The sequence below is a fragment of the Passer montanus genome, unplaced genomic scaffold (genome assembly GCF_014805655.1).
Source record: "Passer montanus isolate IOZ18808 unplaced genomic scaffold, ASM1480565v1 scaffold5, whole genome shotgun sequence".
Classification (NCBI taxonomy): Eukaryota; Metazoa; Chordata; class Aves; order Passeriformes; family Passeridae; genus Passer; species Passer montanus.
In genome coordinates this window covers 894,182-922,000 of record NW_024369929.1, presented here as the reverse complement: position 1 = coordinate 922,000, position 27,819 = coordinate 894,182, and the positions used below count along the sequence as shown (strand labels likewise).

Here is a 27,819-nt window from a genome sequence, read left to right as displayed (position 1 = left end):
ACATCTGTCCATTCCAGATGGTGACTGGAAGGATTAGCAACATGGAATTCCTTGAGATCCATTACAGATCCCACTCTCCAACCTACTTGCCATCGCTCTGGCTTGACACCTCCCATGAATTAAGAGACATGAACCAGCATGGACATATCCCAATTTCCCAACCCAGTTTCTCTCTCCTTCCAACTGGTCCTGTGTCCCCCCACCACATACCTTCACCAAGCTGCAGTCCAGGAATGGTCTCCCTGCCAGGGGCCTCCTGCTCTGCATACAGCTCCAGCAGCTCAGACTGGGTGGCGAGCTTCTCCCGAGGGGTCTTCTTCTCCCCCTGCTTTCCCTTCACCCAAAACCTCATCTTGGCTCGCTGAGGCCTGGAAATAAGTCATGGAAAGAGGAACTGCCTTAACTAGGGAAGGGCTTTCTATCCAAAACTATCTCAATCTTCTGGACATTCCTGAGGAGATAAATCCATGCAATTTCTACCAGGGAAACATGGCTACTCATCCTCAGCAATGGTGAGAAACTTCAGTTACATGTGTGGGATTGGGTGGTTTGGGACAGGACGTGTGGCCCACATCACCAATATTGTGGTGTGAGCCACACACACACTGATTGGGCCTGCCCATGGTCACGTAGAAAAGGTGGGATGGGTAACTCATGCTGCAGGTGGAGCTCCAAAGGAGCCTGGGTGGCTCAACAAGGCATTGGAGAGCAAGAGGGACACAGCAAGGACTTGTCTGCCATTTCCAGCCATGATTCCTACCTCCCATCTGGAGTCAGACTCTTCTGTGTGGCTGCCAGCTTCCCAATCTCCCCCTGGGACATGGTTTTGTGCAGTTTGGCCTGGCCTTCCCCGGAGGTGAATCGCTGCACGGTCTGTAACGATTCCAAGCACAAAGCATTTTAAAATAAGACAGCTCTTGGGATATCAGATGATTTTTTTTCCCTGTCAAAAATCAGCTATTTTATCTCCTACTTCTTTATTTCTATTTGCCTACAGGTGAAAACCTACAGTCCTGGTGAGCCCTGAGAGAAATATTTTAATGACTCCTAATAAAGAGAGTAATTTTCCTTGCTCCAACTCTCCAAACAGGCCCAACCTTCTTTCTTCTTGAGCACTCAGTGATGAAAAGCAGTTTGCACCAAGCCACAGGTCCTTATTGCTCAGCCTGCACAGCTCTTCCACCCTCTTCATCCAGACATTCCAGCTCTCCACCAGAGTGTCCCATTAGCCACAATGATGTGATTTCCCAAGGGAACCTTCAACCATCTCGATCTGTCCCAGCAGAAGTTCCTCCTCCAACTCTTGCTGAGCACTTCACACAAAAAACCCCAAAGTCTCTGTGCCAAGGACACACCAAAAGGAACTTTCAATGAAGAAATTTTGCAGCTTTAATAGAAAATATCTCCACCTTTGCCACCATTTAAAATGCCCTCTGATAATTTTTAAGGGTGGGATGAATTTGCAGTAACTCAACCTAACAGGATCCCACGAAGTAGCCCAGAAATAGACTTGCCATATTTTAAAAATAGCTAAATTTATGTTCTATTATCCAATTGCAGCTGTGATTTGGGAACTGGACTCTTGGAGGGGAAACTTTCAGCATAAGAAAAGTGGAGAATCAGGTTGTATGAAAGGATTTGGGAGATGATGGTCTCCTGTAGCTTTTCTATCACCTCAATGTCTCAACTGAATGCTCTATGTTTTAAAGCAATTGTTTTACTTCTGTTAAAAATATTTATATAAAATTCTATAAAAAGTAGGCTGCAGGGGGTCACATTTGCCATATTGACTCTTTCCTTGTTTTATTCCCTCCCCCCTAGACTAACATCTCTTCTAGCCAGGAGATGGCAGCATGCAAGGCAAAATTACCACTGGGAAAGTCGGGAACTGCTAAACCATAAAACAGATTTTGTTCCTGTCGCAAGGCAAAATTACCACTGGGAAAGTCGGGAACTGCTAAACCTGTCATTCTTACATTTAGGTGATGATCACACAGAAATTGTGGGTGGATACTGGGATAAAAGCAATTCAAAACCTATAAAAGTGATCTCCATCCAGCCCAAACTTACTACTTGATTTAAAAATGATCTGTTAAATATTTGCCCCCACAGTATGGTTTTGTTCTTGAGTAATTTCAACCTTACTACTTGATTTAAAAATGATCTGTTAAATATTTGCCCCCACAGTAAGTGGTAAGTAAACTTTTGAGTTTCCAGCTTTAGTAAATAAAGACTAAAACGCATTTTTGGCACAAGATCCTTCTGTTTGAGGTTATCTGCCATGAAACTCTGAGGGGAAAGGATGGGAAACCTTCTCAGATGTCCAGATGAGCATCTGCACCAGAAAATCCCTCCCTAGGGATAGGGACAGATGCTTACAAAGCATCATGAGGGCAATGGCAATAACTGGGGGTCAGAAGTTGTCTCCTGGTTGAGGAAAGGACCAAGTATTTTTCCTCTGACAGAGTAACCTGTGTTTCACCCACCCATAAGGTAACTATGGCCAAGGGACTTATCCCAGCAGGCAGCAGAGCTGTGTGCTGCATGAAAAAACTTCCTGAAGCTGCCTCTGAATGGCTTAGGACAAGAGATCTTCTTTCATTGCTGGCTCTTCAGCAGTACTTGGGATCAGCTGGTGGCAGGTTCTTGGACTCATGTTTGTCAATCCATGGCTTCAGTGTGGAGGGTGGAGCAAAATGACTGGTTCATTATCCAGGTCCCACTCTCTAAGGATGTTTCCAGAGAGTATTTCTGGTGTGATTCCTCTAGCCAAGGCTTTCCATTTATGCAGCTGCTACAGGAAAGCTCTCCAGGCTTAGGTGCCAAACAAAAGTGGTGTTAACATGTGCTGGCAGAACAGCCAGGAGCTGTTCCTCCCACTTGTGTCTCACTGCAAGGTAGCTTAATCCTTGGCTATTCACCAGCCAAAAATCTTGAATCTTGGTCTTGTCAGGAAGCCCTTAATCCTTAAAGAATCTCAGAGTCAACTGTACCTGCAGCAGCCACCTCATGTACTGCTGCCACACAGGTTTCAGCTCCAGCTGCAGATCCTCTGGATGTGTTTGATGGTCTGGGATACCCTGAAGATGGGTCAGGAGCATTGGATTCCAGTGGGCCTCTACTCACCAGCTGGGGCACACAATCAGTGAATTGATGGCCAAGAAAAAAATGGGCAAAACAGGCAGAGCAGCTGGTGGCCCATCATATGCTCGGCTCCATGGGGCTGCGCACAATCTCTTGTTCACCCAGCCAGCAGCCTCGGCTGCTGAGCAGGACATGGGAAAAGGCTGTTTGGGAAGTCATAGCTGGAGGCAGGAGCTGTCTGAAGGAGCTATTCACTGGCCAGACGACCAGCCTGGACATGGTGGCTGCCAGGCTCGCCTTCATGTGACTATCACAAGACACAGCCTGTCTGCACAGACATCAACCTCTGTACCTTTGAGTTTGTACCCAAAACACCCCTAGAGGCACCAGTCCCACTTTATCACAGGCTGCTCTGCCATCTGCAACACCCAACTGGGCTCTGCTAATCAATATTTTGCTAAATTTTGCTACTTGTGATGATCCTGACCCAATAAAGCCCCAAGCCAAAGGGCTGGTCCCAAAACCTGCAATACAAAATACAGATGGAAACACTGGACACATTGTCAGGACACACAGATGGAGGGTAGCACAGAGCATAAAATGTTAGGGGTAGTGTTGGCCTAGAAAGCAGAACTTAACACACCGGGGTGAAAGTCCTGACCACCAGTTAGAACAAGTGCTGGAGAGCAGAGGAGAAGAGGGACACAGCAGAGACAGGAGAGAGGTGGCACCTACTGCTACTCGCATGCAGTGAGAGATGTTAAACCAGGTGAGCAGAGTCCCAAGGAGCACTTCCAAGGAGTACAGTGACCCAGGATGCTCCCAAAGATGGAGCTTGTCCAGCCCCAGCACAGCACTTCTCAAACCCCAGAGGGAATGATTCCTACACCTACAATTCCCTTCGTATGTGGGCAGCCTCCAGGAGCACAGCAAGGCACTCCAGGTGTGGCACATGTGGCCATGGTTTGGTGGTGAACAAGGCGGTGCTGGGTTTGTGGTTGGACTCAACAATCTTAGAGATTTTTCCAACCTAAGTGATCCTATGATTCTGTGTAAAAAAGTACATTTTACTGCATAAAATTCTCCCTTTCCCAATCCGCAAGCAGGGACTTGCATAAAGGTGCAGCCAGGTTATCTCAGCCCATAGAGATGTGTCTTTCAATCAGGTTTTCAGTATTCCTGTCTTAACCCCACAGCAAATTTATCAAGAGCAGACTTAAAAAATTTATGGAATTTGTCAATCTCTGACCTCTTCCAGTGAGGAAATTATCCTGGGAAAAATTATCCGTTATAATAAGAGCTGCTAAAAGAAAAGTCATGAAAAGCCCTCCTTGTCCACCTGCTTGTCTTGGAAAAGCAGCTTTAGGATTGCACGGGATGTTTGCCGGACACACATCAATGCTGTGGCACAAAATAACTCTCTGCAAACTCTCTGGCTTTGGGTTTCATGCTTTTCTTTGGTTTTATACTCAGCTCCACATCCTGTACTGCAGCTGGAGGAGAGGAACATGGCAGCCCTACCCAGCACTCCACCCAAACTCTCACAGCAGGACAGGATTCCTGGTGTTTATCCACACTCCCATTGGGACATCTCCACTACCTCAGGAAAAAAATTATGAGTGATTTGGAATCTGTTGGCCTCTTACACTTCTGAAACCTCTCGGTTTGGGATTTTCCAAAAGCAGCTTATGTGGGTGGGAGATTAAGCCTGGGATGGAAAAGATCCACTGCACTGGCTCATGTCAGACCTGCTAAGGGATACTTGTCACTGTGCTTGGAAAAAACGCTTTGGTTGGATGTCCTTGTTTCAAACCCACTATTTCCCACTCTCACTATGTTTTCATTGCCCAATTTCCATGATTTTGCTTTTTCTGAGCTGCTGTCTGCCAGCATCACTCTGATAACTGAGGACCAAGTAATCACTGAATATTGTGGTTAAGCATAAAAAATCAAAAGTAAAAGAAGCTGCAGGATTTACATAATTTTGTCTGTTGCTCTTTGAACATATTTACTTTCTTTTTTTTACAGATTTATATAGGCCATTTTTAGATCAAAAGCTTCCAATGGGAGGATGAGGTTAAAGCCCCCAAAACAGGTAATTGTGCAATACAAGTTGTAATGCTCCAGGAAAACTGTGGGAAGTGTGGGGGATATCTAATCAACCCAGGAGCAAGAAACAGAGCTTGGATGGAGCGCTGAGCACCCTGGTCTAGTGGAAGGGGTTTTGAGATTGAGATTTAGAGATTTAGTCTCTTCCAATCCATACCATTCCGTGATTCTGTGATTCCATGACTTCGCCTCTGTTTCTACCGTATTTGCCAAATTTACCCATCTAGAGCATCCTTGGGAGTGGGAAAAGAAGCAGTGGAGGGATCAGTGCAGCTAAGGTTAGCAAAGAAAGGCTCCCGCAGCTCCGCTTTCATTTCCCCACCACGCTGGACACAATTACCATTTCGGAGTCACTGTAACAGGCCTGCCCCAGGCGGGCTGCGGGCACCGCCTGGGCGTGAGGAGGGTGCTCAGAGGAGAGAAGGAACTCAAAACTGCCATCGTAATCCTCTTCCTCCGTATCCCCCTCCCCATCAGCAAAAGTACCTCTAGTCAAGAAATCGGAGCGCGTCCGCGCCATGCGGGCTTTCTTTTTATGGCTCGGTCTGGGCACCTGCTTGACCAAAGGATAAAACAAAACAAAACGAAAAGAAGGGTTTTAAAGTAAAAAGGAGACTCTACCCATGTAGCCTTAAGACGTCTCTGAGTGCCACTGCACCCCATGGAGGGGATGCTGTATTATGTCTAGTGAAAACAGCAAAGGACCAGGAAGCACAAAAACTAAGACAGGACGGTGAAAATGGACAATCATGGGTGTCACTCAAACGGAGACGTTAAACCAAACCAAGACAAGACGGCGTTGGACAGTGTTTGCCATCAGGATCACGGGATCCTTTTATCCAGAGCTGCTACAAATTATTCCTACAGGGCTTTTTATTTTAAGAGAAGGTGTGGAGGTTACTGTGCTGTCATATCCCCTTTCCCATGTCTAGCAGCCCTTGTGCTTCAGAGCTCACTTCTTTGAAGCTTTTGAGGGAAAACTGGCCAACTAAGTTATTTTTCGCCCTTTTCAATGGAAAGAGAAAATAAACAAATCACAACTCACCTCGCCTCTGCCAGACCCCGGCATCTTAAATGGCTTCCGTGTTTCACCCTTGGAAAGGCACTGATGATTTGCCTCTCTGCTGAAACACAAAAAGAACAGAGATCTTTCATCCTCTCCCAAAAGCCTTCCCACCATGCTAGCCCAGATCCTGGGAGTCCAAGCAGTCAAGACTAAATTGCAAGTATGAGGTCACACAGTTTAGGAATTGCTTGGAATTCTTCGGGACTGGACTTAATACCACAAGACAAGAAGAGAAAACATTCAGGCTGTCAACTTTAAACAGCAAGGTGGTTATGGATTGTATCTTTGTATTTTGGGATTCTCTAATGTGACTATTCTGTTGCAGAATTAATTAAAATTAACTATTAAAATATGGCAATTCTTAATGTCTTTTTCTTCCTGTTGCTTGTTCATGTTGCACATGAACCAGGAAAAGAAATTTTCAGCAGGAATCTTCTCCTGTCACAACAGCACAGAAACCACAAGACTACTATACTTGGAGGTACCTTGATTTGCCAAAAGTCATTCACTGGGAGCTTTTGCCTTGGAAAGGGTGCAGCAGGATTTAGGAGGGTGATTTATATCCTTTTTTGAGCTATATGGCCAAAACCACCCCAAAATTAGGCAAGGTGCCTTAAGCAACACAACAGAGTGGGAAAAAATGTTGTCCCAGGATCTTGCTGCCATCTCCAGACCCTGGAGCAGCCCAAGGTTAAGCAAAGCTACGGAGCTGAGCAACTGCTAAGTCCATTACAGCTGTAATTAATTACATATATGAATGATACGGTCTACAAAGAGCACTCACACCCAATCTCTCTCTGGAGAGCTGGTGTTTTTTCATCTAGCAATGGTCAGTGCCCACATGTATTTGCTGGACTAATTATATGGTAAACAAGGAAAATCCTGGAATTTTCTGCCTCATCAAGTAATTTCTATTTCAACTACCCAAAAATACTAAGAACTTATTCATCGTGTTTCACCTTGAGAAATAAACTCCTATCCCCGTTCATGCAGGGTAAATAACAACAGTATTGAGCCTGCTTATTGACTCTCTTCACCTGCTCATGTTCATGATTATCTCCCCTGGATTATATAGTGTTGTAAGAACCTGGGAAATCATATTCCAGGTCTTTTTCCTTTCCCTCTGACCTCCTAGTAGCTAGAAGATCAAGAACCCTTTGTTTAACTATGAGGTTTGTGCAGACTCCAGAAACAATGTTCTGAACCCTTTGTACAAAAAGGTGCCTAGCAGAAAAAGAGCCCATGGAGAAAGCCTATGGACACAGTACAGGAGAAAGCACAGGAGAAAGCCTGTGGAGAAAGCACAGGAGAAAGCCTATGGACACAGCACAGGAGAAAGCCCACCATCTCTTTACTCACTGGAGGCCAAAGGGATTGTCCTTTGGTGTGAAGAACATGGAGCTTGCCCTCGTCTCCTCAGTGGCCTGGCTGGGCATCCGAGGTTGCCGGAGGCGTTCCGTCCTTGAGAAATGGCTGCCTGGGTGGTCCTTGGGGTCCAGAGCTGGTTTGGAATGGCAGCGGGGTTCCAGACCCTCTCTTCGCTCCACGAACATGCTGACAGGTCGGTCTTTGGGGGCACTGTGGGCTGGAGAGCTTCCCCTGGTCCCAACAGTGAGACCCTTGATGTCCACTGCTAGGGTTGGAGCCATGCCTGGGGTGGGGCTGTGCTCCCCTCTGCTCTGGGGGTGCAGGATGAGGACGGACTGAGGCCGGCTGTCTGGTTTTTTGGCTGGTTTGAGGGAAGGGTCCTTCACTCTGCTCTGCTCTGTCCTCTGCAAAGCCTCTACCCTCCCTTGCTGCTCGAAGGCTTTGCGCTGTCTCTCCAGAATTTCCTTCTGCTGACGAATCTGTTCCATCATCTCCCTCTCATTTTGCAGCTGAAGCTGCTTTTGCCGTTCCTCCTTCTCCACATTGAGCTTTTCCAGTCTCTTAATGACAGAACCTGGAGAAAGGGCCCGTGATGCTGACATGGTCCCACGTTCCTCTCTCTTGTTAGAGGGTTTATCCTTTTCCTCCTCTTCTTCCAAGGCTTTACCCTGGTCTGGTTCAGAGTCCTTCCTGACCTCGGGGAACATAACTGTCCTTTCCTCTCTTTCCACTGCTTTATTCCTCAGGTTATTCTCCACCATCTTCACCTTCACACTGTCTTGTGGTGGAACGTAGAAAGTGGGGAGGTTGCTGGAAAGGAGGGTTTCTCTTGGGTGAGTCTTTATAACATTCTGGGGGTCACCAACCCCACGCTCCTTCCTGGTGAGGTTATCGGGCAGCACCGTGTCTGCTGGGGTCTGTCTGCAGCCAGGCAAATCGTTGTTCCCATCCCCTGCACAGAAAGGCTTCTCCTGCAGCTGAGCCTGGGGACTGCTGGGCAGGGACTCCATGGAAAATGACTGCGTATCATGCTCATCTAAGACTAAAGAAATGAGTTTACTACTTGAGGTATCTTCACTGCTTAACAACTCGAAGCTCCCCTGAGAGCTCTCGCTCTCCGGGGTTCCCTGAGGGGAATGCAGTGCCTCGGACACCAGCTCGGTGGACCAGCGCTGCTCTTCTGAGGGTGACAGCCCACCCGTGGAGCGCACCTTGAGCAGCTCCAGGCTGAACTTGGCCTGTTCCAGCTCCCGCATCCTCCGGCTTTCCCTCTTTGCACGAACCACTTTTTTCTGGTTGAGATCCTCCAGCGACTTGGGCCTCTCTCTTACGATGATCTCCTCCTCGGTGTCCATCCCACTCTGGCTGCTGGCTCTCTCGTGCCTTTTGTACAGGGAAGTATCCAGTGGGTCCACGTGATTCACCCGATTATTCTCCATCAGTGATTTATGTTGTTCTACAGCTCTCACTCGATCTTCAAATGAGCTGTCCTCCCACTTAGATGGGTCTGAGCCCTTAATTTCCAAACCATCTGCTTCCAGTCCATCCTCTTCTCTACCTGCCAGGCCATTCTCCAGCTGCATCTCTTTTAACTGGTGTTCTTTCAAAGCTCTAAACCTGGAAGAAAGCAGAAAACCAGGATATTCAGCTCTGCATCCACTCAGAACCCTTCAAGGCACTTATCACCACCACCACCATCACCTCACCACCAGCAGCATCTCAAGAACCCTCCTTGCACATCTGGTACAAGACAAGGCACATTCGGTTTTAAACCTCCTCCTCCTCTGCCATCTCTGCTACTGAAGGGCTGCCCCAACGCACCTGAAAGCTCCCCTCGTGCTGACAGCAGCAGGTCCAGCCTCCATTCCTGGTCTAGCTCCTGCATAAGCTGTTAGAGCCAGAAAAGCTTAACCCATCGCACCTCCTTGGCTTCTCCATCTTCGCCATCCTGCCCGGACTGCGTCTGGAACAACTTAGCAGGGACTTGTGCCCAGCACCAAGAGCTCTCTTCAGCTCCCAAATGTTCCAAGCGATGTTAAGGTGCTCCACACCTTGCAGGCAACACCTCTGGAGAGTGAATTGTGACCTGCCCCCTGGACAGAGAGCCAAGGCATGGCTGGAAAATGTGTGCCTTCCACAGCGGCTGGCTCTGGTATCCCTTGTCCTTGTGAGCCAGCGCAGCAACCAGACTGGTGAGGCAATCTGAGTTAAAAATAGGCTACTTAAACTGGTGCTGCTGCCAAGAGGAAAAAAAAACCCCTTGAGAGTATTTATGGCCTTGGCTTTGCACTGCCTACGTGCTCCAACCTGAAATAGGCTCTGCTTATTCCAAGAGCAGGACATGCAACTAAATTGTTAGAAAGCGTGGGCAAACGAAGGACCAGGGCAGGTCAGGAGAGGGTCATGGATACACGAAGGGACACTGCTCTGTGTAAGTCACCGTAGTGCCCTGATTCACACCTACCACCCTGTGAGCATCACCAAAAACACATTCCCCTGTACCCGAGGCCAATGGTGTTACCTTTGCCGTGCCAAATACCCGCGGCACGCGGCCTGCAGGCACACGGCCCCGCTCCTGCGGGCTGTGAACGCCTGCCGGCCCCGGTGTCCCCGCCAGGCTGCCTGGATGCTGGTGGCTGCGGCGTGCCGGCGCCTGGCGTGCTCCCGCCAGCAGCTCTGGATGAGATGGGCTGCAAACTGCATCTGCAGGAACCGCCGCCGCTCCACGAAGCCTCGCCAGTGGGTCTGAAGGATGACGGCGGCTTTGTTGAGAACCAGAGGGTCTGGGGATGGTTTGCCTTTTTTTCGGCTCTGGTAGCTTCGCCAAAATCTCTGCAAACACAGCAGGGGATTCCTTGTAATGGGTGTTGTGTGAAGGGACAGTACCTGCCTTCATGCAACCTCTCCAGCTCCCCACCATTCCCAACTTATTATGGCAGAGGGAGTCAATCCTGATTGCAAGCTCCTTCCTTGGACAGGAGAGCTGATTTAACCCACTGGCTCTGTCTGTGGGACTTGGGGATGGTAACTTGCACTGGAGTCCAGCACCAGCACCCACCTGTATGCTGATGGCCGCGTGCCGCAGGCTCAGGAACTGCTTCCTGCAGAGCAGGCTGCGGAACCAGCGCTGCAGCAGCGTGATCCTCCGCAGCACCTCCTGGTGCAGCAGGTCCTGCAGAAGCTGCCGCTCCCGTTCCTTCATGAAAACCTGGCCAAAACAACCCAAAAAACACTAGTGTGGAAAGCTTCCCAGACCACAAGTCAAATCCTCCTGGTTTCTGTGTACTGGATGCTCCCAGGAAAGTTGAGGAGCTGATTTTTGTGAAGGCACCTCTAACAGGTTTCAGCAGTTTCACAACAGCCTGTGACTGTCTAAGCTCTGAATTACAGAGTTTTCCCATCAGGGGAGGCAAAATGAAGACTGTTGTATCAAGCCAAGTCTACACACACACAGAGATTTTGGAGGACGTGAGTTTTTTGAGGCTGCCTTGCTACAATCAATAACAAAACAATATTATTCCTTACTCTTCTATGTTAATAATATTAAAAGTTTCATTTAAATAGCTGATTTTTGGTAAACAGAAGAAAAATAGTTTCATTAATTAAAACCATATATAGATATTAATTTATCTGACAGAAATACAGGCAAATGTTATATCTGTGTCTTAAAGGCTGAGCTGAGGATGAACATTTACCATTGTTCTTCCAACTTGGTAATTGTCTGGATCGAGTTTTATCTTCCGGAAGAAATCATGGATATTGTGCTTAGATGGGCTGATCCCTTGTGGCAAAAGGACATGGAAATGGTTCACAAAATCCTGAGAAGGAAAAGAAAAAAACAACACCAAGATTTGGTTAGTTGGGTCCTGCTGCTTCTTTCTCCCATAAATAACAGATTTGCTCCACTGGCCACATGAAACAAGACCTCTGGAGTTGAGCAGAAGGACAGATAACATTTTATGCACCAAGGAACACCAAGATTCATCCAACATTTGTGGTTTGATGGGAAAGACATCAAAGCAGGGACCCAGCAAGGTTCAAACATTTTTCAGTGTGGGAGGAGAGGCTCTGTAGGAGCCACAGGGTCAACCCAAGCAAAAAAATGCTCCAAATCCCCAGCAAGGGCGACTACGGAAGGTGGATACCAACATCTGCAAAACATCCCTGAGATGCTCCAGCCGTTACTGCCGGGAGGATTCAAAGAGTGAAGGAGGTACAAGAGGATAGATCCTCCCAAGCAAGGTTGGGATCCCTGCTCACGGCAAAAAAATGCTGAGCATTTTTCTTTTTCTGAACAGCTGCTGTGCAGAACGCGACATCTGCCCCAAAGCAGCCACAAGCAGGAAACCAATCAGCACCAGCAAAGCATGAAAGGACCGACATGTACACAAAACCTGGCAAACACATGGGAAAGAGGAAAACAGGAAAAGCTGGCTAACTCCAGCAGTTCAGAGGATGCATCTCATCCTCCTGATGGGACACAGCCAACATAGCTGGGCTAACACTGCTCCTGGTAATTCCAGATGCAGAAGAGAACAAAAATCAGTGCAAAATCAGTTTTTTCCAAAAGGAAAGGAAAAGGAAAAACATCCCCATGTTACAAAAAAACCCCCCTGGTTTTATTCAAAAATCATGGTGCAGGGGGCTCACAGCCCTCCCTGAGGTCTAGACTGGCTCATAGGCAGAGAAGAGCCTGTTACATCCACTGCCTTCCAAGGGCTAGAAATTAATTACCCTGATAAAAAAATGCACCAGGAACACTCAGCTGACTCTGCTAATGATGCTAAAGGTGGTGGAAGACAGAGGCCATTGTAGCCCACCTGGAAGGAGTATTTGCAGCTGTATCCTGACTGGCGGATGCGCACGGTCTCCAGCATCCCCGTGTAGCGCAGCTGCCGGAGCACCAGGCTGTCACTGAACCTCAGGGGCAGCTGCAAGGGGAAAACCAGACCAAGGATGAGCAAATATTTCCTTTCCCTGAAGCTTTTAAGTGCATGGATGGGTGAAGGGTTCAGCAGATGGAGCACATGTGCATGACAAACACATTGTCAGCGATGCTACAGGAGGGAGGGAATGTGGGTCCCCAGGAACCAAGCTAATCCCACTGGGATTGAATCCTGTTTGCTTCTGAGACTTTCAAACAGCTCACTAGAGAGATAAAGCCATAAAAAAAGATTTTTTGCATTTCAATTGAAAAAGAGTCCCCAAGGGCATAGTTAATGGATAATATTTTGAGCAAGTAAATAATCTCCAAAGCAAAAAGCTTCAGCTTTAAATGCCTGGATAAAACTCTGAAGGATTAATCTACAAAGGATCCCTACATTTTGAACTGAGGGTCCTTGGTCCATGACACAATTATGTAAAGTAAAATTCAAGAAATATGATTCAGTGTGATCAATGCAGTTTATTCTAAAAGTATCTGCTTTTACCTATGGAAACATTATTTTAAGGAAGCTTCAGGGCTCAGACCCAGCACAAGTGAATTCATGGTTCTATAAATCTCTCTTATGGCTGGTCAGAAACTTCAAAGGAGTTGAATTCATTTATTAAGACAAATATATTTTTCATATAAATTAAAATACTATTATTTGCATACATGTGTTTCTACAAATATAAGAAGAGCCAGTGAGTTTATCAAGAGTGACACCCAAGTGATAAAACCATGCTTCCCCTTGTCCAAATCTTCTAAATTCAGCTCCACTTGAGGCTTTGTTTCCTAACTAACTCCCTGTAAAAATGGAAAAAAATATTCCCAAGCTGATTTCTAGCAGGATCTTGCTTTCTCAGGATGGCATTTACCTTCTCGGCGTTGGATCGGATGCACTTGACAAAATATGGCTCTGCTTGGCCCAGGGTCTCCATCAGCTTATTGAGGGATGCCTGCAACAGAGGAGACACAGGGAAGGGAGAGGACACCACAGGGGATAATGAAAATCCAAATGCTTAAATCATAGACCAACATAAATTGGAATTAATTATGAGTAAATGAGGCACATGGGAAATTGTTCTCCCAAATGAGGGTTTTAGCACAAGCAACTTGGCTGATTTTGTCTTTGGCCCCAACGAAGAAATCAAAGATAAATATAATGCTGGGCTGGATTTTCAGATCTCTGTCTTCCCTGGAGCCCAAATTCCCATCCCACTCCACACCACAAGCCTCTTCCAGCCATGAATGGGAGCTTCTAGACAAGAATTTACACCTGGCACCAAACAATCACTGATGTTTTGGTTTTTATGTTCCCACAATGCTTTTTAAATACAAATCAAATTTTCCTTTATTAAAAGTGACTCCAGGCAAGATTTACTCCTGATTTTTAATTGTCAAAACTTTACTGTTGGCCTAAAAATGAATTTTTTTAAATGAAAGTTTTGCCAAGGCAAAATTGGGAATTCACAAATATTTTTGAAGCCTGCAACCCTGAACACTTCACAGTTTGTTTTTAGAGAAGAGCTTCAATGCTGGCATGCTCCTGACTGAAGGATCACTGAGAATCGAGGGGTTTCCTGGTTCCATTTTTCTATTTCTCCTTATTTATTCATCACTATTAAAAGCCTCTCCCATAAAAGTGAATTTACATTGGCATCACTCTACAGCCAGCTGCTGCAGTGGGATGTCATGCTGAGTTATCCCTTCACCTTGCAAACCTTTGACTTTTTGGGATGAATCACAAGCTCTTGGAATAAAACCAGGCTGAAAACCAGAGTGTGCTGAGTCCATCAGTGCTGGCCAGGCTACTCAGCCACATTTTTTTACTGTGCCCTATAAATACTTTGGGCATCTCTAATTGCTGAGCACATTACAAACATGTCATTGGTAAAGTGCCAGGGAGTTGATTACTGCTGATTTTAACTGAGTTTAAAAACTCAGTCATGTAAAGGATATTCTGTCACATTTATTATAAGCAGACTTATAAATTTTGGAATACAGGAGTTAATCAACTGGTGTAGTATTACAAAGAAGTATTTTTTCCACAGATTGGCTCACAGGAAGCCTTTTTTTCCTTCTGATCATTTCAAAGACATCTTTATGGGAAGCCTTTCATGTTTAGAAAAACATGAAAATCCTGGATGTTCATTCACATCCAGGATTTTGGAAGGAGCAAGGGATGGATCCCACGCACATGTGATGCAGCTGTGTTATGTACATTAACTTCATGCAAATATCCCTGCTCCTGTCCCAGGGAGCAGCAGGAATGCCATGACGTGGCAGACTTCTGCTGGCATGCTCCTGGTTTTCTTAAAATCTGAAATTACTCATTTTTACACAAAAGAAGCCTATTGGGAGCTTTCAATCAGCAGCAATGCTGCAGCAACCCAGTGTGCCCACACAGGCTAGTGGGAGGGAGAGGGGATACTCAAGGGACACAACCCTTTGTTGAAAGTCCAGCAAGCAGAGCTGGAAATGGTGGGAATGGGACGTGCAGGACACATAGGAGGGGGGCATTTCCATTCCCTCGGGGCCATCCTGACTGAGGCAGATGGTCCAGGCACCCTCTGCCATCTGGTGGTCGGGAATCCACAAAGGACATGTGAGGTCGCTGGATTAACCCTGTACCCATCTCCTTTGTCCCTCTGCCAGCAAAACTTTCCAGCCACCCACTCCTTCAGCACCTGAACTCAGCCTTTCAGGAACCCTTCCATCTCTGTCTCCAGGGCATCACCTGTATGTGGGTTAAAGGGGAGCTCTACAGTTTTAGGTATGGGTGGTTTTGTTTTACTCTGTGAAAGCCATCCCTGCTCCTGGAGCACACTCTGAGGCAGCTATTTCCCCTACAGATTAGCCTAAGTCTAGGGATAGTGGAAATCCACAGGAGATGGAGCAGCTGCAAGCCTGGTGTTGAGGTATTAGCCAAAGCAGTGTTTCTCTGCAAAAAAAAACCACGTTAGGAAACATTTGTGTTTCCTGCCTGTGACCCAATTCCATGCACTGCAATTTTATTAGTTTGCTCTTGATTAAAAAAGCAATGCTGCTGCTTTGTCCCTTAAAATTATTCTCTTTAACAAGTGCTCACTGAAATTAGGGATCTTTGATTTGAATGTGCTGTGAAAATATACAAAAAAATATCAATTTTGTTCCCCGGGGCTTTTCAGAATTTTGTTGGGAGCATAAATAGGTTTTGGGAAGGCCTTTCACTCCAAGACATCCCTGCTTCAACCCCTCCATGGGTATGAATTAAACTCTGCAGGAGTGAATTTTGACCAGAACACCATTAGATTAGACAAGGCTAAATATATAAATTTACAGATGTGCATTCTGCAAATTAGATATACACATGTGTGTGCATGTATTTTTAATTATTTACTCTTACCCACACCTACACATAGAGACTTCCTAAATATAAACCACATCTCCAAAAAAACCCCAAAGCAGTCAAAATTACAAGTCAAAACCAACCCAGACATGCTTAGAACACAGATTTTAAGTGAAAAGCTGCTTTCTATTATTACCACCTGCTCGTGCACATGTCCTGTAGCAGTTTCCAAGCCGTGATGAACATATAGAACAATCACATTCAGGTTGGAAAAGACCTTTAAGACCATTGAGTCCAACTGTGAGCCCAGCAGTGCCAAGTCCTTGGAAGATTATTTTCCCTGCACCAACCCTAGGGATGGCTGGCTGGCACACCTCACTGACAACACAAGATTGATCCCTCCTCTGAATTCCCCTGCTCACCAGGAGATAATGCAGCAGGATTCTGACTTTTCTGCCCCTATTAAAATTCCCATTCTGTCTCAGAACAGATTATGCTGGATGAGAGTATAAAGACTGCAAAAAACGTGATTTGGGGATTTGATGGTTTCTGGACTTGGGGGAGAAAGCACCACAGTATGAGGTACCAGAGGACAGGGATGCACCAGCATCTCCTGCAGCTCATCCTCATGTTCCACCTTGCTCCACCACGTCATCCCCCATGATACCCATCCCCACTCTCCATTTGCACCCTTTAAATACCTGCCATGTCTCCCAGTTCCCTCAAGCCCTTAGGATTCATGGCCTAAATGCTGCAGGGGATGGGGCAGGAGAGTGCCTGGAGCAGGGGTTTCCCTCTCTCCATCAGAGGAAAGGGCTCACCTGGAACTGGGCACTGATGCTGGGTGGTTTTTTCTTCTTATGGAGGTGGAGGAGAGATTTGGTGATGCGGTCGTGCAACGTCAGGTTGGTGAGGTGCTTGAGGGACTTCACATCCAGCAAGTGCTGTGGAAAAAGAGAGAATCCATAAAAAAATCCAGCTGTTATCATCACACCATCTGCTATATCTCTCCTTTACCCTCACAGGGTTTCCTTAGGTGAGGTAATCCAACAGGGAACAGGGGTTTCCCTCTCTCCATCAGAGGAAAGGGCTCACCTGGAACTGGGCACTGATGCTGGGTGGTTTTTTCTTCTTATGGAGGTGGAGGAGAGATTTGGTGATGCGGTCGTGCAACGTCAGGTTGGTGAGGTGCTTGAGGGACTTCACATCCAGCAAGTGCTGTGGAAAAAGAGAGAATCCATAGAAAATCCAGATGCCACCATCACACCATCTGCTATATCTCTCCTTTACCCTCACAGGGTTTCCTTAGGTGAGGTAATCCAACAGGGAACACTGGGGGATGGCTTCCCTGTGAGGGTGGGCAGGCCCTGGCACAGGGTGCCCAGAGCAGCTGTGGCTGCCCCTGCATCCCTGGCAGTGTCCAAGGCCAGGCTGGATGGGGCTTGGAGCAACCTGGTCCAGTGGAAGGTGACCCTGCCCATTGCAGGGGGTAGAACTGGATGACCTTTAAGGTCCTTTCCAACACAAACCATCCTATGATTCTGGGATTCTCCTCACTGTTAACGAGCAGTTCATTGATGAATTGCATCAGTGCCTCTCAAGATGCAAGATGGACATAGAGAGGAGCAAAAACAATGTTTGCTCCTCTCCTGGTGCTCAGTTTCTGACCACGGATGAAGCATCAGTGAGGACCACAAAATGTCTTATTCTTCTAGGGACAACAGATGTCCTGGCATCTCTTAAAATATAATATATGTAGTCAAGACAAAGGGAAAGTAAAAAGGTCGTTGTCTATCAGGTACCAGCTCTCCTGCATCACTTACTTGCTCCTTTTAGTTTAGAGATTTAGTTATTAAATTTCAGCAGCATGTACATACTCCTCAGAAGGAGAAAAAGGAGACAGAGTGGCTCTAAGGAGGATGCAAGTGCTCGTATCTCTCTCTCCCAGCAGAAATCAGGGCTGAAATCCTTTGGGTTTATATGAATTAAAGAGCCCTAAACAGAGCTGAGTTGACCAAAGTCTTGGTGTAGACACAATGGTCTTCTTCATATCCAGCAGCATCACATGACTGTGCTACAGCCTTAACCCCCAGACCACAAGGGGGAAAATGCTGCTTCTCACTCACCTTTGGGAGACTGGGTTTGGCTTTGAAGTTCTTATTTCGCCTGGGGAGATAATAAATGGCTCAGGTTAATCCACAGTGCAGCTGTGGACTGGAGGAGTTTGTGAAACCAGCCCCTCCACATCCCCCTGAGCAGCTGTTGCCAGTAGCCAGCACTGAAATGGGGCTGCCCCTGCATACTGCAGGCTGAGAGGGGTGTATCCAATTAATGGGAATGGTTGCACTGGAAATGATGGTATGCTGGCAATTTGGGAAGAGGGAAGAAGCCAGGTCACAAAATGACTGACCAGCCTCCTGCTTTCCAAACCCCATGTTCACTCCAGCCACCCAGGGATGCTCCCTGAACCTTCGAGGAGGCTGCAGTGAGAATCATCAATATCCTCTGCCCAGAAAATTTATAATGGAAATTTGGATAAGATGTTAAAAGTGTGACTGCATTACATGGCTGCTGTATCTCCAGACTGGTGTGACCAGAAGGTTTGTTCCTTCTCTTTCTTCCTTTTGTCTGTCATTCTGAATGAATGAGACAAATTAAATCAGACCTGTCAAATGTACTGGGGTTGCTTTGACCCAGCTGGGAGACAGCTCCGAGTGTACTTGGCACCCTGAGAGTTTTATATCCTGGCTATTTACATTCCCCTAACTACCCTTGCTGCTCATTGTGCTGCAGGAGTAAACCCCAGATCCTCTCCTGGGTACTGACATGAGGATGCCATGGGCCCTCTCCAGCAGTTTGCTGTTGGTGGTGTTGACAAATATCCCATCTTTGTCCAGGAAGGTGCCAGGGCTGGTGAGCCTGTTGTGCCTCATCCCCATCCGGCCATTCCAGCCAACTCCAAAGGCATCCCTGCAACACCAGACACCGTTAGGAAGAGATAAAAACCATGGTTCCATGATGAAAACAGATCCTAAAATAACCCATTGGTAGAAAATGAGCTGCTCTTTTTTTCTTTCCATTGTTCATTTGCTGCCATGGGATGAATCCCTGGTGCCAGACAGCACATGAAACCATAATCTACTAAAGCACCTCTCAAAGACCAAATATTCACAAAAGGAACAAATTAACAGCAGGACAACAACAGCTCTCCCAGAGAGAAACGTTGGGTCTGCAGATACCTCTAGATACCTTTAGTGGTCTGAAGGATACAAGGCCATGACATCTGGTGCTGACTATATCTCCTCAAATTCACACAATCATTCCATTCAGAAAAGAAAAAGCAAGTCTAATTTGCAATAAACTCATTATTTGCCACAAAGATGGATGTCAGCCCCAGCTGGATGGATGGGTTGACCCAGAATCACTCTCTGGGACCTGATTACAAATCAGTCACTCAATCTGGTCCCCTCTGCCACAGAGCATAACTGTTGTGGTCTCCAGAAATGCTCACCTGGCTTCAGAAGGGCTAAAGGAAACAAGGAGAGGAACCAAAATCCTCTCTTGGAGGGATGGAAACGGATACTTGACCAAACTACACATCAGGACAAGCAATTTCTAGAGATGAGGAGCCTTCCAGTGGTGTCTAGGGGACATGAAGCCCCTTATGGGCAGTACCCCACCAAAATACTTTTGGCTTGGTGGGTTTTTAATGGTTTGTTGGGGGTTTTAAATTCTAAAATTTTTATCAGCCTTGCAGAAATCATCATACGAAATAAAAGCAAGGATATAAAGGAAATAAAAGGATATAAAGGAAATAAAGGAAATAAAAGGAAGGATGTGGGGACTGCAATGCACCCCCCCTCAAGTTATCTCAGACAGGAGGAAAAGGACCAGGAGGAGACTCCAGGCTGCACCAGGTCATGGGATGCTGAAGGACACGGTGGTTTAAACGTGGCCTCAGGCGCCGGCCACTTCTGAGCTCTGACAACAAGGCAGTCCTTTGCCTTAAAGTCCTGATTTGGATGAAAGGCAAATCTCAAGTGCCACATGGAAATTAAAAATTAAAGGATGTAGAGCTGTATGTTCAGCCAGCTCAAAGCTGAACATACAGCTTTACAGATCCTCGGAGCAACGTCACCTCACTGCCTCATCTAAGCACTTCCCAAATTCCTTCCTGATCCTATTAAATCAGCATTTTGACATGGACCACTATTATAAGGAGGGATCAATCACAGCAAAGCAAAACCCCTGGCTAAGTGCTCCAGGACCTGCTTTCTTAAGCATTCCATTCACAGATGGTTAGTGAGAAGTTTGAATATCCAAGTGATCCCTGATGTTCACCCTTCTTCTCTTCACTTCTCAGGTACCATCCACCAAAACCCTCCTGTTTGCAGGTGGGAAAAAAAAATTCACCAGTTGATGGAAACCACTAAAACTCAACAGCCACTTTTGGGATGTACAACACCATTAATCCTGGCCAACCTCTCTGGAAAATCCTTGAAATTCCCACATGGTTTTAAAAAACCTGAGAGATGAAATGCCAGCTCTGTTTGTTATGGACACTTTAGGATGGATACGTTCACATGGCAACACATGCGGGCTTTTGGTACTTTGGGGCCAATCCCCTCACCTAGCCCAGCCAGCTGCTTCCACACCAACACCTGCTCAGACACCCCTGCACATAAAAGTGTCACTAGTGAGCACAAACCAGCAGGATCCCAACCAGCCCAAGTGGTTTTGGTTAGGCATGGCCTGGCCTTCATTTCTCAGCAGCTGGGGAAGGCACTTGGAACGCTCTGCTGAAGCCTGGTTTCCCACCCAGCATGTGCAAACCACCCGTCCACTTTTTCTCTGAGATCAGAGGAGAGCACTTGGCTCCCTAAACCCTCCACAGTGACTTCCTGAGTGATGTCATGCCTCAAAATTGCTTTTAGAAACAGGCCCCAGGCTGTCCTGTAGGTTGGATGCACAACCAGACTTATCAGCGACCACATGATCATGAGATGGCTTTGAAAGCAATTCCTGTTTAATTTGGAGCTGTAAATGGCCTGCCAGTGGATCTGCTGGGAAGCTGCTAATGCCAAGCTCTCTTCCAGCCCTGTCACCTGCACTCCTGTGCTCACCTCCTCTTGCCCAACAAGTGCCATTTACCTGAAATACCAACATTCATCAAGGCTGACACAACCCTCCAGATCAAAAGCAGCTACAATGAAAGGGATCAAAATCACCAGCCTACTCTGAAAGTACAGGCTGGACCTTGGAGATCTTTTGAGACACCTGGTTTGTACTTCCAGAAGGGGCAAAGGTGACATTTGGGGACCCATTACTCATGATGCCCATGGAAAGATCACAGACCATGCTATTGAGGCATCGCAGGAGGAGGAACACAGGAGTTAGGATGAGTCCAAAAGCACTTTTTTCTGCAAATAAAGGCTCAGATTGAGGCTGCTGGTAGGACACAGCTGCTGAGGATGAGGAGGAAAAACACAGCTCCTCACTTCTGGCTGTTTAGGCTGATTTGTCTGCTGTGCTGGCATGGGCTAACCCACACAACCAGAGCTGACCACATACTTAACTCCACAGTAAATAAAGACATCCTCCTCCTTGCCTAGGTCAGGAGGAGTTTCCCTGCCTTTACAATGTTCCTTTGCTGAGATAATTGAAACATTTTGGGCTATGAAAACGTTGGCAGCCCCACTCCCACTCTACAGTGCCCCCAAAGCTGGAGCTGGGCAGTCAAGAAAAGCCCTGTCCCAGTTCATGGATGCTCCAAAGGTGCCAAAGGTTGGATAGAGAAACTGCAGGAATCCTCTTATCTCCAAGGGAAGATCTCCAAAGGGACAAAGTTTCAGGTTACGTTATCTTGAGGGAAACTTGCACAATCAGAGGTGCTGGAAACAGGGAACGTCACCTCTGGAGACACCAACCTTCCCTGCTTTGAGCATTTCCAAGGACTGGCTGTCATCACAACCCAACCCATCAGGGCCCCTGCAGCTGCAGCATTATGAGAAAGGAAAGGGTGGCAAAGACTGAGCTGAGGACAGCCAGGGTTGCATCACCTTCCCAGGATAGGGTGGCATTTCTGCTAAAATCACCTGGATTTCTGCTCAAATTTGAGAAGTGGCACAAATTTAATAATTCAATCCCACCATTTTAAGTAAATTCCATGCTCTCTAACCACTGAAATGGACTTGTAATGATGTGAAAACATTAATTTCTCCTTCAGTAGGGTGACACTGCCTCTCTCAAAGGGGAGGAATTCAGAAGAAGAAGGACATTCTATTCTTGATGGCACTCAGAGAGCACATGGTGAACAAAACCAGGCAGAAGAAGCCACTTTTCTTCCCCTAGGAACAAAAGGAACGATGTGTATCTGTTTTTATTGTGGCCATTTGGCATTAAAGCCATTAAAAATGAGCCTTCGTAATACCCTTGAAGGATATTTAATTTTGTGTGGAAGGGAAGCCACTGAGATGCAAGGACTGATTTAATGGGCACATTTCAGGCTCCTCTTGACTTGTTCTGGGCTTCTCATGAACCTCAGAGCAGCCATAAAGACACACCTGGATATCTGCAGCTCCAAGCAGTGGTTGTAAGAGCTGAGGGTGCTCATTCCCCAGCACACACCTTCTCAGAGGGAAGCAGAGAGGCACCACACGCCTTTAGAGGGGTATTGGGAAAATCAGACCTCCTGGGATGTGAGGAGGGATAGCACAAGAGTAGCTGGGAAAAGGATCAGTGATCAGACATGCCTTGGAAATGAAGACTTTGGCTTCACAAGCAAGTTAATTCTGGAGTGGGGATGGAGAAGGCTTTGCAGAAGGGGCACAGATCTGTATCTCAAGTGTAGACCTGAGTTTCATTCAGTAGCTGCTTAAATGGTCAGAAACTTCAAGGAGGGATTTAAAAATAAAAATGTACATAAAATCTGTAAAAACCAATTTTGAAGCAAATGTGCTTTCCCCACCCTGAAAACAAGCAAGCATTTGGCAAAGTACCTTCTCAAATTCCATAACTTCCAGGTTTTCCACATTCCAGGGTGCCTGGAGCCACCACATGATGCATGCAGCTCTGCACCCAAACCTTTCCTCCTTAAATGACTATTTCCTTGATATTGGCACATTCATTCATTTTTTTAAGCTTCTTATCCCCTCATACACCCACCACAACTGCTGCCTTTGACACAGGGAAGATGCTTTTCCTGCCTGCTGTTTAGTCAGGAAAGGTGTTTAGATCCGATCACACGGCAGAGAAAGAAGGAAGAGAAGATAAGATTGATAGGTAAGATGGAAGAAATGTCAGTACAGCAATTTTCAGGTACAGACAGTGCTCTCCCATCCCAGATCCCTGCCATGCCAAGGCAGAAGCAGGAGCCTTACCGTGGGCTCCTCTCGTTGATGGTGTTGACTCCCTGGAGGTCTGAGAGCGGCGTCCGCGGGCTCTTCCGAGTGATACCTGAAGCAGCACATGAGGAAGACGTTTCCAGCTGGCTCATACCCAAGAGACAATTAGCAGAGCCATCCCCACAGACAATTAGCAGAGCCATAGCTGAGGCCTGACTCTGGCGCGGAGCAGCGCGGACGTGTCCTGGCACGTGCCGGGCACAGCCAGGTCCGCGGGCTCTTCCGAGTGATACCTGAAGCAGCACATGAGGAAGACGTTTCCAGCTGGCTCATACCCAAGAGACAATTAGCAGAGCCATCCCCACAGACAATTAGCAGAGCCATCCCCACAGAGAATTAGCAGAGCCATAGCTGAGGCCTGACTCTGGTGTAGCAGCGCGGACGTGTCCTGGCATGTGCCGGGCACAGCCGGCTGCCAGGGATGCCATCGCTCCCCAGTCCCACCTCCCTGCCAGAGTCATCACCCTCGTGAGTAACACTGTGTGCTCCAGCCTCTCCTTCCTCTCCCACACACACATGGGGTGTTTTAGGGACGTGCTGTCCCAGCTGGCAAACGGGGTGAGGGAAGGAGATGATGGGGGGGAGCAGCCGCTCATGTTCTCCATGTCCAAGGGATTCCCAAACTTTCCACTGTGCATGGGATAACCCAGCTGCATGGGCAAAACACCTGGACATATTAGATTGCTTGGAAAAATGGTAATTTATTCCTTAGACACTTCTTCTCTCCTTCCCTCCAAATATATGGACATGTGCAGCAAATAGGAAATGCTTTATATACTATTTTATAAAGCCTTGATTGTCTATTAAGCCTACATCCTTTGATACCTGGAATAATTTATCTGTAATAAAATGTAACTAATAAAACAATATACTAAATAAAGTATCTATTTTGTATTCAGCCAAGGAAACTGCCACACATGGTTACAGTAGCAGCTGTTATCTGCCCTGAAGTGGAAATGTTTTGTAACCAAGCACTTAGGAAGACAGGAGACAATTATTGTAGACAACAAAACACTTCAAGTCATCAAACCACAAAAAATATAAAGATCTGATAATGTGGAGTTTGACATGAAAACAGCTGAGCAATTTTATAAGTGTCTCAAAATCACTGCTGTGAGACAGGAAAAATCACAGCTCTCACCTCAGCATGGGGAAAATGTGTTTTATTCTACCCTGAGACATCTACAGTAGGGAAAAAAGAGGGGAAAAAGCTTTCTAAAAAGAAAAAAAGTCTAAACTATGGTTTGTAGCAGGACAGGAGGAAGCAATGGCATATCCCCTCCTTCCTATATTTATAATTCCACTATTTCATGCAGCCCAGCTGCTAAGCTAAAAGATGCCCTGGCGATTTTTTATTCTGAAAGATGAGCACAAAGCAAATACGCTGAGACCTGAGTCTGTCCTGCTGTTCTGAGCCTGGAATTCCTGAGGAGAAGATGAATTCCTACCAAAGGCATCCCTTTAACAGGACATTTACCACCCTCCCTGTTAAAGTGTTGTAACTCTCATCTTGAAGCTGAACACGAGAATCTGTTCATCTTGAATTGGGCAGGAGAGCCCTGAAAAGGCTGATGGTCCACCTGGTCAAGTTTTTTGCATCTAAAGATGCCCAAATATTCTGGAAATGTCAACAAAAGAAAATTTGAGGGTGTGCTGTCCCTTTGTCCCTGTGTGCATCTTTGAACCCTGCCTGTGCTCCAAGGCAGGACCAACCAAATCACTCCTGCTCAGAAGGTTTGGCATCTCCAGCACTGGAGGGTTTTGGAAAGCCAGGCAGGTAATGCATCTGAGTGCTTAACAATACCCAAGCTCAAAACTCTTTTCAACCCCTATTTTTGCCATTTAAGCCATTTTTGGGTTACACTTCTGGTCTTAGGAGTGTTCTTGTACCTCTTTTAAGACTGCCATTTCTGTGCCCAAAGTCCTGATTTAGAGCACAGAAACCCAATTGTAAATAGGGAAAAATGGGAATAACCATGAATCTGCTTCAAATGTTGCATTAGTACTTTGTGTAGTTAGTTTTAGACTAAGAAAGCACCTAATGTCTAGCTGGGTCTATTTTAATATAGATTAAATTAATATATTTTCATGTGCCTGGATACTCCTCCATTAAGGTCCAGAAGGCTTTTCTTGTCTAAAGGAGTCCATTAAAATGGGATTTCACTGGTGTTTCCAATATTTTTTTAATACATACCCTTCTTTTTGGAGCAAAATCTGTCTTCCTACCCTTCTGTCAGGCTCAGACACAGCCTGAACTGGTTTACCCTTCAGGCAGGAAATTATTCTGATTTTTGAAGCATATTCCCTTTCAGAAAGACAGACTGATTTACCTAACAGGTGTTTGCCCTTGTTGAGAAGAATTTTGGATAAGCCCTGTCTACTCCCTATGGATGAACACCAACCAGCAGACCTCCAGTCTTGACTCAGAGATGTCTAAACCCAGTGCCTTGCTCTGGAGGAACTGGTGGTAGAGCATTAGGGGAGCAGCTGATGGTAAGGGAAGGGTGACCAGTTGGCTCCAGAAGCTGAATACCAAGGGACCCACAGGGAATCTCAGTAAACTCATCAAACCAATTTGTTTTCTCTCTTTGTTCAGAGCTAATTGCACAGCTCAAAACAAGGGGACGACCTTGGTTCCTGTCTCAAGGATGATGTGGATGTAGAACCTCATCTGACTTGTGGGAAAAGCCAAGTCCCTGGAGCCAAGCTCACCTGATGGATTCTGAACTGGAACATTCCACAAGCTCCCAGCCCACCTGAGCTTGCCAAGGCTGGGAGCCTGGGGAAGCAGGAGCACACCCCGTGGGGAGATGGGAAGGATCTCTGAATGCAGAACAAGAATTACTCGTTTGCCTGGTCAGATGCCAATTCACAAACTGGCAATGTTCTCCTTAGACCCACTTGTTGGATTTATCCTAAGAGACGCCAAATTGTGTGGACTCATCTATATTAGTGAGGTTTTGAGGTGTTGAGCTCAACAGTGCTTCCCATTATCATGGGAACTCAACTCAACTTCCTGCTCCCATTCAACTTCCTGCTTCCCATTAAATTAAAGCTCTAAGTATCTCTTGAGTTGTGTGAATTTCCTTTTTCCCACCTAAGGAAATGCAAACTAAACCCCCCAGAATCTCCCAATATTGATGAACCAACTTAAAAATTAAATTGATTCATTAATTGCAAGGAAAATTACTCTGCTGATAACTATCTTCCTTTCCACTGGTTTCTTAGTAGAATCAGTAATGTCACTTGGCACAACACCTCTTAATAAATCTAAAATCAAGTAAAATTTAGTATCACTCCTTTATATTTTCTTATAGTAGTGTTGGGAACATGTGGGGAAAATAACACAGTTAAATTAAGAATGAAAGCCTAAATTAAGACCTAAACCACCACTGCTCCCCCAACCCCACATGCTGCAGGAAGCACAGACATCTGACAGAAGGTTTCTAACAGGAAAACCATATTTAGGAAGATTTAACATGCACCTACTGTACTTACCATGCTCAGCTCTACAGAAAAAAAAAGGTGGTTTCCACTTACACCTAAATTTCATGAAGTTTAAGCGAGTTGGGCTGAGGCTTTGCCCATGCAGAGCAGATCTATTTCTGTCAGCTTTAACACGCAACATGAATGAAGAGAACAATGGTAGGAAGATAATATATCTAAACATGAGAGCACAAAATATCTATTTAAATATAAAAATAAAATAGAGTAGTGCAGGCAAGAGCGTCCATGTTGTCATGCAGGATGAGTTTATTACATGACAGAGGAGTGAAGATGAAGAAAGGGAGACCAAGTGCATCTTTCCATAAAATAACATTGACAATGCCTCTGTTTTAAGTGAAAGCCCTGGGACACAATATTTCCACAAGCTAAAGGTATTTTTGAAGTCCAATGAAATCCAAATTAAGTTGAATTCCAGCTGTACCAGTCTTTTATCAGGAAGATTCGCAGTGAGTAAATGGGAAAATTGGCAACAAAATGATTTTTGCAAGATCTCAGGAGATATGGGTTTGCTTTTAATTTGACTCTTCCAATTCTCCCTAATCATTTCCCAGTAGGTTCAAAACTGCTCTGAGGCAGCTGGTTTGATCATGGAGGGCTCCTCAGGCACTGGCTTTTTTATCCTTTCGGCATGGAATGCACCTGGTTTCCATCTCTGGACATGTGAGTGTGGTATCAGAGGGGAGGGCGGGTGGTGGAGCCTTACTGTACTTCTCCTCCTTGCACCTCTGCAGGATCTCTAAGCTCCTCTGATGAACTGGGTGGTGGAGAAAGCTAAAACTATCCACACTTTTCAAAACCGCACATGGCACTGCATCATCATGCCCTTGGGAAGCAAAATAAAAACAAACAAAAAAAAAAATGGAGAGAAGAGAAAGATTTTATAAGCAGAAGTCAGGAGAGGGGAAGGAACAAGCCCAAAGGAGCTCGAGGGTCACAGGTTTTTGTGCTCGACACAATTTAACTGTGGCTTCCTCCTCACAGCACTGTGGCACGGAAGCAATGGGCTGGACCACATCCCAGTCCTGATTAT

General features: G+C 46.2%; 1 protein-coding gene across 4 annotated transcripts in view; it reads right to left on the bottom strand.

The window, feature by feature from the left end:
- MYO9A (myosin IXA) overlaps nucleotides 1–27,819 on the bottom strand; it is a 174,507-nt gene that overhangs the window by 15,351 nt on the left and 131,337 nt on the right. For 3 of the 4 annotated variants that reach the window (XM_039723357.1, XM_039723354.1, XM_039723356.1), the window contains 15 exons: nucleotides 27,493–27,612; nucleotides 23,259–23,334; nucleotides 18,706–18,849; nucleotides 18,006–18,045; nucleotides 16,975–17,097; nucleotides 13,427–13,507; nucleotides 12,448–12,558; nucleotides 11,323–11,445; nucleotides 10,686–10,835; nucleotides 10,149–10,459; nucleotides 7,619–9,244; nucleotides 6,239–6,317; nucleotides 5,534–5,746; nucleotides 761–873; nucleotides 211–368 (listed from right to left, as the gene is read on the bottom strand). In XM_039723357.1, coding sequence (XP_039579291.1) covers nucleotides 211–368; nucleotides 761–873; nucleotides 5,534–5,746; nucleotides 6,239–6,317; nucleotides 7,619–9,244; nucleotides 10,149–10,459; nucleotides 10,686–10,835; nucleotides 11,323–11,445; nucleotides 12,448–12,558; nucleotides 13,427–13,507; nucleotides 16,975–17,097; nucleotides 18,006–18,045; nucleotides 18,706–18,849; nucleotides 23,259–23,334; nucleotides 27,493–27,612 — 3,468 coding nt within the window. The remainder of the gene's footprint in view (nucleotides 1–210; nucleotides 369–760; nucleotides 874–5,533; nucleotides 5,747–6,238; nucleotides 6,318–7,618; nucleotides 9,245–10,148; nucleotides 10,460–10,685; nucleotides 10,836–11,322; nucleotides 11,446–12,447; nucleotides 12,559–13,426; nucleotides 13,508–16,974; nucleotides 17,098–18,005; nucleotides 18,046–18,705; nucleotides 18,850–23,258; nucleotides 23,335–27,492; nucleotides 27,613–27,819) is intronic. The other variant, XM_039723355.1, reaches the window with a different exon arrangement.